The 13,878-nt window shown below is 41.8% G+C and overlaps 1 protein-coding gene across 2 annotated transcripts in view; it reads left to right on the forward strand.

Moving 5' to 3' along the window:
* The window catches only part of esyt2a (extended synaptotagmin-like protein 2a), a 98,930-nt gene that overhangs the window by 76,414 nt on the left and 8,638 nt on the right, over positions 1-13,878 (forward strand). The window contains exons 15-19 of one of the 2 annotated variants that reach the window (XM_078263899.1): positions 4,680-4,742; positions 6,767-6,841; positions 7,822-7,908; positions 8,053-8,202; positions 8,595-9,016. In XM_078263899.1, the coding sequence (XP_078120025.1) occupies positions 4,680-4,742; positions 6,767-6,841; positions 7,822-7,908; positions 8,053-8,202; positions 8,595-9,016 (797 nt within the window). The remainder of the gene's footprint in view (positions 1-4,679; positions 4,743-6,766; positions 6,842-7,821; positions 7,909-8,052; positions 8,203-8,594; positions 9,017-13,878) is intronic. The other variant, XM_078263901.1, reaches the window with a different exon arrangement.

The raw sequence follows: 13,878 nt of genomic DNA on the forward strand, positions 1-13,878 counted from the left end.
AGGGAAAAAAGTGCTTCCTTTTATGCCAAGATCTGTGGCTGCTACTGAATAGAACCGTTTACTCAGCAGTGGTCTAATTTGTTTGTGGTAACGGAACTGTCACAGCACCTTTACTCTATGTCCATCTTGTCTCATACAGTATTTTTTTGTATCAATAACTGTATTTGTTAGTGTGAACTCTGTAGTGCAGGCCTCACCTTCCTCTTTTCAGCCTTCTCCTCTTCTTCTTCTTCTTCTTCTTCTTCTTCTTCTCCTCCTCTCCTCACTTGCTCCCCCTCTGAAGAGCGTCTTCGAGGGGAACTTGGGCTCTGGCTACTTAAAAGAGAGACGGACAGCAGGCCTCGTGTTTTGCGAGAACACTGCCTCTCTCTATAGGACCTTATTTGTGAGTCCGCTGGTTGTTTTCTGCATCCTCGAGTAGTTTGGCCAATGACCGAGTGTGATTACTTCTTTTTTTTGCTTGTGTTTTGGTTTAAAACAGTTTGAACTGTTTGCCTGATGAGCATGAATCCTGACTAGTGCATGAGAATTGATTAATATCATTGTTTGTTATGAATGTTATTTGTTGGAGTTTGACTGATTACAAAGCTGTAGAACATGACAGCAAAATGTGACCAGAAAACAACATTGGATGTCAAAAGCATCCTTCCTCCTCTTTTATTCATCAGGAATTATTGATCTGACAGGATTAGTTGACATGTTGTACATTCACATCTCATCAGATGGGTTTCTGGAAAGCGGAGATGCCGGGTGTGCCACGCCAGAGCTCATATCTCTGTAGGTGTCTCATGACACAAAACAAAAAGTACCATACAAGAATCTGAATGTAGGCTTTTTTAATTTACTGTCATTTTTTTGCGCTTGTCACTCAGATTTAATCCTGAGAAGTGAGTTTCAGACGTGTTTACTCAACTTCATTGTTATTTTAAAAACATTTTTAATTAACAAAAACTTTTGATATTTTAGTCATAGAAAATTAACATTTTAGTCCAATGAGAGAAGATTTGACATGTTAGTTTGTTTTACTCATCAATGTTTTAGTTTTAAAACATTTAAGTCCAGTTAGTCTTGTCACTTTTTCTCAGAATTCTGACTTTAAACGCAGAACTCAAATACATTTTTCCCCATGTTGCCCAATCCTCTTCTGTACATTTCTGATTAATTCTAAGAGGAAGGAATGCATTTTGATCTGTCTGAGGCACTGAGAGCAGCTAGGGGGAATTCTCTGTGGATTGCTTTCCCTCCAACCTTCCTGTATAAGCCATCCATTGTGTGTGAACACAGCACATGGATGGATACCACTCCATTAAAAAAACGGAAGCAATTGTATTTGTTTAATTTTAAAGAAATACACAGACCTTTTGACAGGAAATGACATTAACAATTAAATGTGTAATGTAATTTGGACTGTGTGCCAGTAGGTGTGACTGATGAGTCAATGTCCCTTTAATGTAACGGCTCACTTGTAAAAAAGTCTGTGTATTGTTTAAAAATCTTCACCTTCACCTCAGATCCTATCACTGATCTGACATTCATCCATTTCAGATCAGAGCTGAACAGCAGGGAAGAAACAATGAAGTTCTGTAGCATTAATTACAATTTTTCACATTTGAAAAACTACCTGAATATCCATCCATCCATCCATCTTCGTCCGCTTATCCGGTATCGGGTCGCGGGGGTAGCAGCTCCAGCAGGGGACCCCAAACTTCCCTTTCCCTAGCCACATTAACCAGCTCCGACTGGGGGATCCCGAGGCGTTCCCAGGCCAGGTTGGAGATATAATCCCTCCACCTAGTCCTGGGTCTTCCCCGAGGCCTCCTCCCAGCTGGACGTGCCTGGAACACCTCCCTAGGGAGGCACCCAGGGGGCATCCTTACCAGATGCCCCCTGGCTCCTTTCGACGCGAAGGAGCAGCGGCTCTACTCCGAGCTCCTCACGGATGACTGAGCTTCTCACCCTATCTCTAAGGGAGACACCAGCTACCCTCCTGAGGAAACCCATTTTGGCTGCTTGTACCCTGGATCTTGTTCTTTCGGTCATGACCCAGCCTTCATGACCATACTTGAATATCCCCTCATATATATAATTTGAATGTAATTTTGCACTTTTAACCCTGAGGTCACTCACTGACTTAGCATACATACTTTCATTATGTGTCCCGGTGGGATCGGATGATAAAGATGAAAACACCAGCGTCCGACACCAGAGGTTTAATGTATTGTTAATGGAACGTGTTGGGTGTAAAGCCGCCTACACGTGATCCGCGGCAAAACCACGAGGTAGGGCGCAGAGCAGAGAGGCAAAGCCCAGCGCAGGAACAATCAGGAATTGGTTGCACCTTGAAAGGTCAGCGTCATCAAGGTCAAAGTTAAAATAATTTGAACTTTGAGCGCAGCGCTTGGTAGCAATTCCGAGCGGTGTAGTTGGGCGGCACAGCTCTCCCCATAGGAAAACAATGGCCTGCTCACAGTGGTTCTACCGCAGATCATGTGTAGGCGGCTTTATATCAATGGATTTCATACCAACATAATATTTGTTTTGAGATCTAATTTTTCTTTTATTGACATTTGTTTTCATAACATGTAACAAACAAAAAAACTAAGCATTCTCAAAGTAAGTGACAGCAATGCACAGTCAGTAGAATAGATACTAACAGAAATCTATGATTGTCACCTGATTATCACAACATCTCAGCATTTTTCTGATTGGAATTATTCTTTCCCTCTGATCTTCATTTAATCTCTCTCCATTTTAATTCATGACTTTCATCTAATGCTGTGGTATTCTAACTAGAGTCCAACCAATACGTTTCATCTGGTATCGGTTTTATTGATATTTTGTATTGGCATTAATATATGCAGACAAAACAAATTATTTTATAAGCTGCAGATGTTTATATATTCAATCTACAAAATTAAAATATAGTATATATTTGTTGTACTTTTATTTAAAATTATAGTTGATTTTTAAAATAATTAAATTTACAGTTTTCTAAATGTACTTGTATTTCAGAGTTTCAGTTTCAGTTTATTCTAGTGCTGTCAAACGATTAAAATATTTAATCGCAATAATGTCATAATTAATCGCAATTAATCGCACATTTTTATCGATTCTAAATGTCCCTAGATTTCTTTTTGGCCCATTATTTTTTCTCATTTTAATGCTCTTATCAACATGGAAAAGTGGATCGGACTAGCTTTGTGCAAATGTTTTTTTTTTTTTTATTGAAAACAACATTGGCATACCATGTAGTGTTCAATTTCACACTAACATTCTCACTTGGAGCAAATAATCTCTCACACAATGTAACTGCTTTTGCGAGGGGGCGAAGAATTGGCATCAGCTGTGTGCTTGGCCATCAGCTGTATGCTTGGCCATCAAGTGGTATTTCAGACTGGACGTGCTGCGATGATAGCTCAGTTCACAACGACAAAACACACAGATCACTTTGGTCTTGTCAATGGAACCATTTGGCAACTTTTTAAAAGTAAACTTTCCATTCAGAATCTTATTGGCATCCATTTTGTCTCGTGCTCGCCATCCACTCAAAACGTAACATTAGCCTACTACTCTTTGGCCGTCTCCAAGCCCAAACAGATGTGCAGGCGTGTCTGTTGTTTAGTTTCCGGTCTAGCTAGATCCGGTGTGATGTTGTATTTTTTCTAACGTTACTAGTTGTTGCAACAGCATGTGAAAAAAACTACAAAGTTTGCTAGGCCAAAAAGAACGTTAATCTCGTGATAAAAAAATTGACGCCGTTAAAATGGGTTTGCGTTAACGCCGTTAATAACGCGTTTAACTGACAGCACTAGTTTTTTCACACGTCATCACATGATTAAGACACTATTTCGAAAAGCTACTAACAGTTTTTTAATGGGAGGGATTGCCCCCTTCCCAGCTTTGGACGCTTGCTGGGCTTGTCAACAGTATTTATCAATTTGTCTTCCATGACCAATGAAAAGCAAAGAAAACATGATGACTGCACCTGATTGGACGAACGCCTCACTTGTTGGTTCAAAAAACAGACCAACATGGCGGCTCGTTTGGCTATTTTCGTTTATTTTACGAACATAGTTCACCAAAATTCAGAAAACATTTTATGTGAGACATAAGCTATGCAGTTGCTCAATCTGTCTTCATTCTAGATTGACAACGGTCAGTTTAAAAGATTTTCTTGAGTTTTCGAGAGGCAGCGAGTCCAGCTGGACGACCCTGATTTACATAAAGTACCCTGGACCTCAACTTTGAGCAACTCAAGGGCCAGTCTTTGGAAAGTTACCGTGACGCTACCAGAATGCGGACACGTGCCTTGAGAGAGATGATTAGCAAAAACATGTTTATTTAAATAACAAATATAGTTTGCAATCAGTGTTGTATATCCTTATTAGATTTTTTTTTTAACCGTAAAAATTAATAATATAGTCGTGATAATTCCAGTATTTGTTGGACTCTAGTTTTGACCTCATGTCCAGGTTTAAATTGGGTATGACAGTAACCATTTGATCATCCATGTTGTCTGTTAAATCGTGTCCCAACGTTTGGTGATAGCGGCGGTCCTGGTGTGTTCTGTCTTTCTCCTAATCCTCCTCCCTGCATGCCCCTCTTTCCCTAATAACCTGCTGGTGTTTGTGTGTGTGTTGTTTGCTCTCTCCTGCCTTGTCCCTGGGGGAAAATCAAAGCGCAATCCGTTAGAGTTCAACCAAGCGGGGCTGAAGAAGGCCTCGGTCACTAAGGCCATCAAGGTAATGCCCTGTACACCCATATTTCTCTGACATCGAGGAGGGATACAGGGGAACACAGTGACAGGTGTTCACACAGGCTGATATATTCACACATTCAACTCATATTTGTACAGAATGGCCAGAAGTATGTGGACACCTAAATATCAGTAACAGCATACAGTACACTCTTCTGGATTCAGATGTTGAACCTGGCTGCAGGGATCGGCTCCCATTCAGACACAAGAGCATAAAACAAGGGGAATACTCGCCGCAGCTGACCTGTCGAGCACCAGTGTGACGTCATGGGAGCGCCGTAACTATTTATACTCACACGTGGTGGTCGCGACACTAGCTGCAGTCTTCTCCTGAACAGAGGTGGCGCTAATGAGGAAAGGCTACCGACTTTGCTATTTCTACGGTCGCACACTCAAAATCCTGCGAGATCTACGTCATTTTGACGTCACATTCACGCGCGCCAGCTCGACTGCAGCGACTGTAAAACGGCCTTTAGTGAGGTCAAACACTGATGCTGGGGGATCAGGTCTGGCTTACAGTCGCTGCTGTCAGGACTCTGTGCAGGCCAGTCTAGCTTTTCCACACCAAATTGGGAAAAACATTTCTGGCTTTTAAAACAGGACACACAGTTGTAACCACACTGTGGTCTAAACTACCATTGTATGTTATAGCAGTAAGCTTTCCTTTCATTGGAACTATCAGGCTTTGACCAAACCAGGAAAAACAGCCCCAGAACAAAAGTGTCTGCATACTTTTGGCCATATAGTGCACTGTAGTTCAAAGTAAGCACAGAGATGAAGTCTTTTAACGATGCCATGAATACAGAATATCTCATTCAGAATGTTGGTAGTTTAGTGTGCATTAGTTTACTACGGACGCTTTTTGCTGTAATATTGACATATTGCCCATGTACGTTTTAAACAGTTGTGTAGTTCGTAGTTTCTACACTTTCACACCCAAAGTTCACAAAACTCATTCAACATAATAAGAAAGATGTACAAATGTGAAACAAATGCGGTATTTGTTATCAGTTGGTGGTTTTGTTACTATTATACTATTTACATCAGAAATTATAGATATCTTATCAAAGAGCTAACCTTGCACCAAATCTTTTAATCTTTTATGAACCCTTGTTGGAAAAGAGTTTGGGGATTTACGACGATGTGTTGTACTATAAAAAATATCAGGAGGTGAAATGTCGTGCTGATTAAATTCTACTTGAACAGAGTAAAAGCTCACTGGGTGCCGTGCCCATTAAGGGGAGGGAGGGGGGGGCTGCTGCAGCATTTAAAGAGGCTCTGTGGCCCATCTCATTTGCTGAAACTGAAGTTACTGACTGTGGTTTGGAAACCAACTCCAATAATCATGTTTGTTTACTAAAACTGTACACTGTGTCTAACAATGTGTGTTCTAAATAACAACTTAGTTGTCCAAAGAACACTTTTAATTCTGAAACTTTTAACTGATCTTTTCTTTAAAACTAATCTGGTGTGTTTTTCAGACTTCCTGGTTTGGGGCCATTAAAAGCTTTTACTTTTCCATCTTAACTTTATCCCATAAAAAGTAACACTTTTCAGGTGCTGAAATGTCTAATAAACATTTTTGAAGTTTTTTAGTGATAAATGACATGTTAAGTTTTATTATATTACGCAAAAAAGATGCTATAACAGTTCAGCTGAGCCTAATCTTGACCAAAGCAAAAGTTATAAATGCCACTGACTCCGTTACAGCATCTTTTTTTAAAGACATTTGTTACTAATTGAGACTGGCAGGCCAGGCTCACAGCCATGTTAGCTAAAGCTAACGTTAGCTCTAATGTTAGAGGCATGGGTTCATACATAGGCAAGGCAAAATGCCACATAGGCAAGGCAAAATGACAGTCGCAGGCACGTGCTGCTTAGTTTTATACGTGCAGGTGCCATTCTTTCCCTCTCCCTAGTTTTGTTTCACGCGCTCGCAAGATATGACATAACCCTGACGCCATATCATTCTTTCTTGTTTTTGTAAAACCAGTTTTATTTCTTTTGCAGTCTGGTAAAAAAGTGACCAGCGTTCCAAGTCCGTTTGTCCAGTTCACAGTGGGACACAAGTCCTACGAGAGCAAGGTGAGACCAAAGTCTGATATGAATCTTGTGTTTCCTCATATCTCAAAAAGCATTTGAACTTTGTAACTTTGCAGTAGCAAAAAACTTGAAATACAGACAACTTTACCTTTCAGTTAACCAATAGTTCAACATTTTGGGAAATTCATTTGCTTTTGTTCCAAGGATGAGATGAGAAGATGCATATCAATCTCATAAATCTCTGAGCATAAAGACTAGATATTGGGAATCAGCTACTGTACTCTGGCTCTTTCCAAAGTCCAAAATTAGACAACAAACACTAACTAATTACCCACCAATAATTTTTGTATTAAAACTACAAATTTTAATTCATTTAAAGCATCTTTTTTTCACTTTGGGCAGAGCAGGCTAACTTCCAGTCTTTATGGTAAGCTAGGCTAACGACATTGTTACTCCAGCTCTGTACCTAACACACATATGTGAGATTGATATTGATCTTCTGATTACACCTGCATAATAAATTAATAAGTGTAAGTGTATGTCCCAAAATGTTGAACTATACTTTCAAAAACAATACATTTGAGAAAACTAAAAAGTCTGCCCTCTGTCTGCAGATTATATGTTAGCTGTTTGGTAAAGCAAGCAGACGATTTGAGTTTAGTTTGTCTAGTGAACATTACATTGGCTGCTAAGAAACTTTGAAACTGTTGAAATTTGGAAAGACTGACTGCAAAAGGTTGGTTAATTACTTAAAGCTAGCAAATGTCCTCTATAGCAGTTGAGTGCAGCCACTGCACATTTAGCGGGCAACTAATATTGTAATTACTAATAATTGCAATTGGCTGGGTCTGCATGCATTTTGGTATTTTCAGAGGACATAGTGTATTTTCCTCAAAATAACTTCAATTACACAGATATTTGCAGTTTCGCAGTTGGCCGACTCTGTGACCATCCCTTGTTATGTTCCTCGACCGTTGTGTTTTTCCTTCTCTCTAACTCCTCTCTTTTGTGTCCTCTTCCAGACTAGATATAAGACCAATGAACCTGTGTGGGAGGAAGCATTTACCTTCCTCATCCACAACCCCAAAAGCCAAGAATTGGAGGTTGAGGTACGGAGGTGTTGTCTTTTGTTGGCTGATCATTTTATTGGTGCTCCATTCTCATGTTTATAAGCAGTTAAATCTTGACCATATGAGTTGTGACTCACAAATATACCATCAGCATCCCATGTTTTTGTACCCTGTGTGTTTTAGGTGAAGGATGAAAAGCACGAGTGTTCGTTGGGAACGTTATCACTGCCTTTGAGTCGCCTGCTGGAGGCAAAAGACATGACGCTGACCCAGCGCTTCCCTCTAAAGAACTCCGGACCAAGCTGCACCCTGAAGATGAAGATGGCTCTGCGGGTAGGAAGACAATCTGTAGATGATGAAAACTATTTGTGGTTTGTCATGGCGCCATTAGATCAACCTGCAGGGGTCACCGAAAGTGGTTTAGCTCACTTTCCCTCCAATTATTTAGATATCTTTTTTAAAATCCCAAATTGGGATTCCCAAAGTGGCTTCAGATATTGTCCTTTTACTGGAAAAATTCTAATGAAGCAGAAATAGTTTAATAATACTTTTTTTTCACCTGATTTTGGAAAAAAAACAGTAGTTCAAACAGAGCATGGGTCTTGGAAAAGGCATACAAGTAAAAAATATCAGCTCTCAAATTTAGAATGATAGTTGGTTGTGACCTCACTTGTTGTAAAACTGTCAACCTTTGTCTCATTTTCTTTGTACGTGTTTTATTTCAGGTGCTGTGCTTGGATAAGAACCCTTCCTCCTCCTCAGACTCCACCCCGTCCTCCGTACAGGTCCACAAGAACAGCTCCTCCAACCAAACCCCACGGCCCTCCGTCTCCTCTGACCCTGTGCCTTCCTCCTCCACATCCGACACCCCCTGTTCTTCCTCAGTGTCGCCCCAGGACGTGCTTAACCGGCGGAGGGAGGCCGACGATCCCTTTAGGTCTCCGGGAAGCACAGACTTGGGGCAGGGTGGGGCAAGAGGAGGAGGTCGGGGCCTGGCAGAGACCGGAAGGAGCACCTCCAACCTGGCTATCTCTGGGTCCCAACAGTACCTGGTTGGAGGCAAAGAGCCAACGCCCAGCATCGCCTCGGACATCTCCAACCCCTTCGCTGCTCAGGAGCTGCAGCAGAGACTCCAGCAGCTGCAAAAGTATCTATCAACCAATCATATATCTATTTATCTGCCCATCTAATGATCATCTATCCAACAGTGTGTAGAACACATTTTTAACTACTAAAACTAAAAACTGAACTAAAAGATGTGCCCACTGTATGGTGTCCGGGAAGAACTTGAACCAGAGATGTCTGACTTTGAGATCCAGGAAGATTTATTGAGATGCCAGATGAATGACAATTTGAACATGATGTTGACTATGAAGTTCACGTTACATGTGAAGTGTGATGTGATTGTTCTGGGTTACACACATCACCAGAGGTACAGTGCTACACGCTCCTCTGTGCTTCCTTTGGAGCAGCCACCCATTCATAATCCCGTAACTACGGTGTCTGTCCCCCGACTGAGATCGGTAAAATCAAACGTAAACCAACGAGGTGCTATACTCAACAACCTAATTGGAATTAAAACAACCACTGCAACGATAGAACAGAATAGGAGAATCAAATGTGGACTATTGAATATTAGATCTCTGTCTTCTAAAGCAATATTGGTAAACGACTTGATATCAGATAATCAAATTGACCTATTCTGTTTTACTGAAACATGGCTGGGACATGAAGAATATGTTAGTCTAAATGAAGCCACTCCTCCCAGTCATATTAATACTCAAATTCCTCGAGGCTCAGGCTGAGGAGGGGGAGTTGCAGCCATATTTGACTCAAACCTGCTAATTAATCCTAATCCTAAACCTAAACTAAATTATAACTCATTTGAAAGTCTTGTTCTTAATCTTCAACATCCAATATGGAAATTATTCCATATATTATTACAACCAATTATTTTTGTTGTTGTTTACCGAGCGCCAGGCCCGTATTGTGAATTTTTATCTGAATTCTCAGAGTTTTTGTCATGTGTAGTCCTAAAATCAGATAAAATAATTATTGTAGGTGATTTTAATATCCATGTGGACGTTGACAGCAATAGCCTTAGTACTGCCTTCAACTCACTACTAGATTCAGTTGGTTTAAGTCAGAGTGTGCATAACGCCACGCACTGTTTTAACCACACCGTCGACCTTGTGCTGTCATATGGCATCAAAATTGAAGATTTAATAGTATTTCCACAGAATTCCTTATTTATCAGACCACTTTCTATTAACTTTCGAATTCTTACTACCCGACTAAAAGCTTCTACACTAGATGCCTATCTGACAGTGCTATAGCTAAATTTAAGGAAGATATTCCAACAGCATTTAACTCAACGTCGTGCTTTAATTTAACAGAGGACCTTTATGTTAACTTTAGTCCCTCCCAAATTGATAATTTTGTAGACGGTGCTACGTCGTCCGTAGGCAGGCCACGGACGACTTTAGACTCTGTTGCTCCTCTCAAAAAGAAGATGATGAAGCAAAGGAAACTAGCACCTTGGTATAACTCCCAAACTTGCAAATTAAAACAAATTTATCAAAAACTTGAAAGTAAATGGCGTACCACCAAATTGGAAGAATCTCGTTTAGATTGGCAAGACAGTCAAAAAAATTATAGGAGGGCGTTCAGAAATGCCAGATCAGACTATTATTCATCACTGATAGAAGAAAATAAGAACAACTTAAGGTTTCTTTTCAGCACTGTTGCCAGGCTGACAGATAGCCACAGCTCTACTGAGCCATCTATTCCCCTAGCTCTTAGTAGTGACAACTTCATGAGTTTCTTTAATGATAAAATTATAACAATTAGGGATGGAATTCATCACCTTTTGCCCTCAACTTCTAACGGTTCACCTTTGAATGCAGGAGTGCTAGAAAGAACGACAGGACCTGACATATACTTAGACTGCTTTTTTCCTATAGACCTTCAACAATGAATGCTCTCTTGCTAAAGGTCTGTTCAGCAAAGCCATCTATCTGTCTCTTAGACCCCATCCCAACGAGGCTACTTAAAGAAGCATTACCCGTGGTTAACACTTCATTACTAGATATGATCAATATGTCTTTATTAACAGGTTATGTACCGCAGTCATTTAAAGTAGCTGTGATAAACCTCTTCTGAAAAAACCCACCCTCGATCCTGAGGTCTTAGCCAACTATAGACCTATATTTAACCTTCCCTTTCTCTCCAAGATCCTTGAGAAAGTAGTCGCTAATCAGTTATGTGACTTTTTACATAGGAATAGTCTATTTGAGGACTTTCAGTCAGGATTTAGAAAGCATCATAGCACAGAGACGGCACTGGTGAAAATTACTAACAACCTTCTAACTGCTGCTGACAAAGGACTTGTCTCCATACTTAGTGCTGCATTTGACACTATTGACCATACCATCCTTTTACTGAGACTGGAACATTTAGTTGACATTAAAGGAATCGCACTAAGCTGGTTTAAGTCCTATTTCGCTGATCGATCTCAATTTGTTAATATCAACGATAAATCCTCCAAGTACGCTAAAGTTAGCCATGGCGTTCCTCAAGGCTCAGTGCTTGGACCAATTCTATTCTCCCTATATATGCTTCCTCTAGGCAATATTATTAGGAAACTTCAATAATTTTCAAAAAATGCAATTAACGTTCACTGCTATGCAGATGACACCCAATTATATCAGGATGCTCAAATAAATTCCTTAGGACTCTCCAGCTGATCCTGAATGCTGCAGCACGTGTTCTGACGAGAACTAAGAAAAGAGATCATATTTCTCCTGTATTAGCTTCTCTGCATTGGCTTCCTGTAAAATCCAGGATTGAATTTAAAATCCTTCTCCTGACCTACAAAGCTTTAAACGGTCAAGCACCATCATATCTAGAAGAGCTCTTAGAACCTTATTGTCCTACTAGAGCACTACGCTCCCAGAATTCAGAGCTTCTCGTGGTTCCTAGAGTCTCTAAAAGTAGGATGGGAGCCAGAGCCTTCAACTATCAAGCTCCTTTCCTGTGGAACCAGCTCCCGGTCTGGGTTCGGGGGGCAGACACTATCACCATATTTAAGAATAAACTGAAAACACTCCTCTTTGATAAAGCTTATAGTTAGGGAGCGAATAGAGTAGAGTAGAGGGAGGCCGGCCAGTACAGCCCGATCCGGTTGCATCACTTAGTTATGCTGTTATAGTTCTAGACTACGGGGGAAGTTCCTTCCTTCCTGTGACACACTGAGCTGCTCTCTCCTCTCTCTTTCCATTTGTTTCCATTTGTGTGCATCCTTGCCTCAGAAATGCTTGTTACTAACCTAGCTCTGGAGAGTTTACTCCCCAGAGTCTTTATGTTTCTTTTCCCGCCCAGAATATTCCCTTGGATTAGGGTGGCACCACGATCTTGGTTGGAGCTGTCACTGTGGTCCAACGCTCTGCAATGTCCTGCAGTGTCCGGCGATGCTCTGCAGTGTCCGGCTGCGTCCTGCCAAGTGTCTGCGTCTTGCTACTCCCACCCATGCTGTGCTGTGCCATGCTACATCCTGTAACGCCCTTCAGTGCCCTGTTATGACATGAACTACTACGACTACCATTTGTAGTCACTGTTCCATTGTCTTTGTGACTATTATTGCCACTGTTCAGCACATCCCCAACCGGCACCGTCAGACACCGCCTACCAAGAGCCTGGGTCTGTCCGAGGTTTCTTCCAAAAAGGGAGTTTTTCCTCACCACTGTCGCATTAGCCACTGCTAATGCTTGCTCTTGGGGGAATTACTGGAATTGTTGGGTCTTTGTAAATTATAGAGTGTGGTCTAGACCTACTCTATCTGTAAAGTGTCTCGAGATAACTCTTGTTATGATTTGATACTATGAATAAAATTTAATTGAAATTGAATTGAATCACTATAAGAAGTCCGAAAACGGGTCCTTTTCTAGAGCCGCCCCCAGATTTACCTTGGAAATCTGAACAATCCAGACATGAGTCTCTAGTCTGGCAGGACAGGGAGGCGAATGATAAGGGCCATGGGCGCAGGTAGGGGTCTTGACTTTGTTGTCTGCTCCAGGTGTAATCTAGGAGATCCCTCAAACTGGCCACAGTGCACGGGGTAGCTGCGTGAGCTGGTGAGTTCTTTACTGTCAAGGTAAGCAGCTGGTGGAGTCTCTGGCCACTGTTCTGGTGCCTCGCGAAGAAAGCGCTGCCCCTGGTACCAGCAGCTCTGTGCTCCTAGCTCAACCAACCAGACTTTGAATTGGCAGAAATCCAAAAGAAGCCAAGTTAGCACAGTATGGGCAGAGTAAGCTCTGTGGTGAGAACTGAGGCTAGCTGGGCACCTGTTAGCACGGCACACAGCTCCAAACGAGGGATACTCTGCTGTTTCTTCAGAGCCACACATGACCTTGCGGTGAGGAAAGCCATCTTGACCTAACCACTAGGGTCCTCAGTTCTGAGGTAGCCTACAGAGCTGTTAGCCTTCTCTGAAGCATCGCAGAACATGTAAATGTCCCTCAGGCTGTTTGGGGTGTCCAGCTCGGGGCAGCTGTAGCCTCTGGGAAGGGTGATGTGCCAAAGCTCAGACAGTTCCCTCTCCCACTCCTTCCAGGCCTGGAGCAGGTCATCAGGTAGATTGGGATCACCCCACTCTCTATGCTTTTCCCAAAGCAGTTGCACCATCACCTTTTGCTCTTGTGGTGAAGGGCACCAGATAACCAATGGGGTCGTATTTGCTTGCTTATACCTTACCTTACCTTTGCTTAAAGTGGTCTGTGGATACATCTGGGTTCTGAGCTTTTAAGATTGGCAGTGCCAATAAAGTCAGAGCGCTGACTTCTGACCATCTGGCTGGCCCTGCACTATCTAGAGCTCAGAACTTTCCGACCTGGCATCTGAGGAAAGGTGGCTGATGACCGCTCCTCAGAGCTTGCCCACTGGAGCAGCTCAAAACCTCCTTCTGCCAGAAGCACCTGCAGCTTGTCCACTAGGGCTCTTGCTTCCTCCTCA

The sequence above is a fragment of the Sander vitreus genome, chromosome 12 (genome assembly GCF_031162955.1).
Source record: "Sander vitreus isolate 19-12246 chromosome 12, sanVit1, whole genome shotgun sequence".
NCBI classification, from domain to species: Eukaryota; Metazoa; Chordata; class Actinopteri; order Perciformes; family Percidae; genus Sander; species Sander vitreus.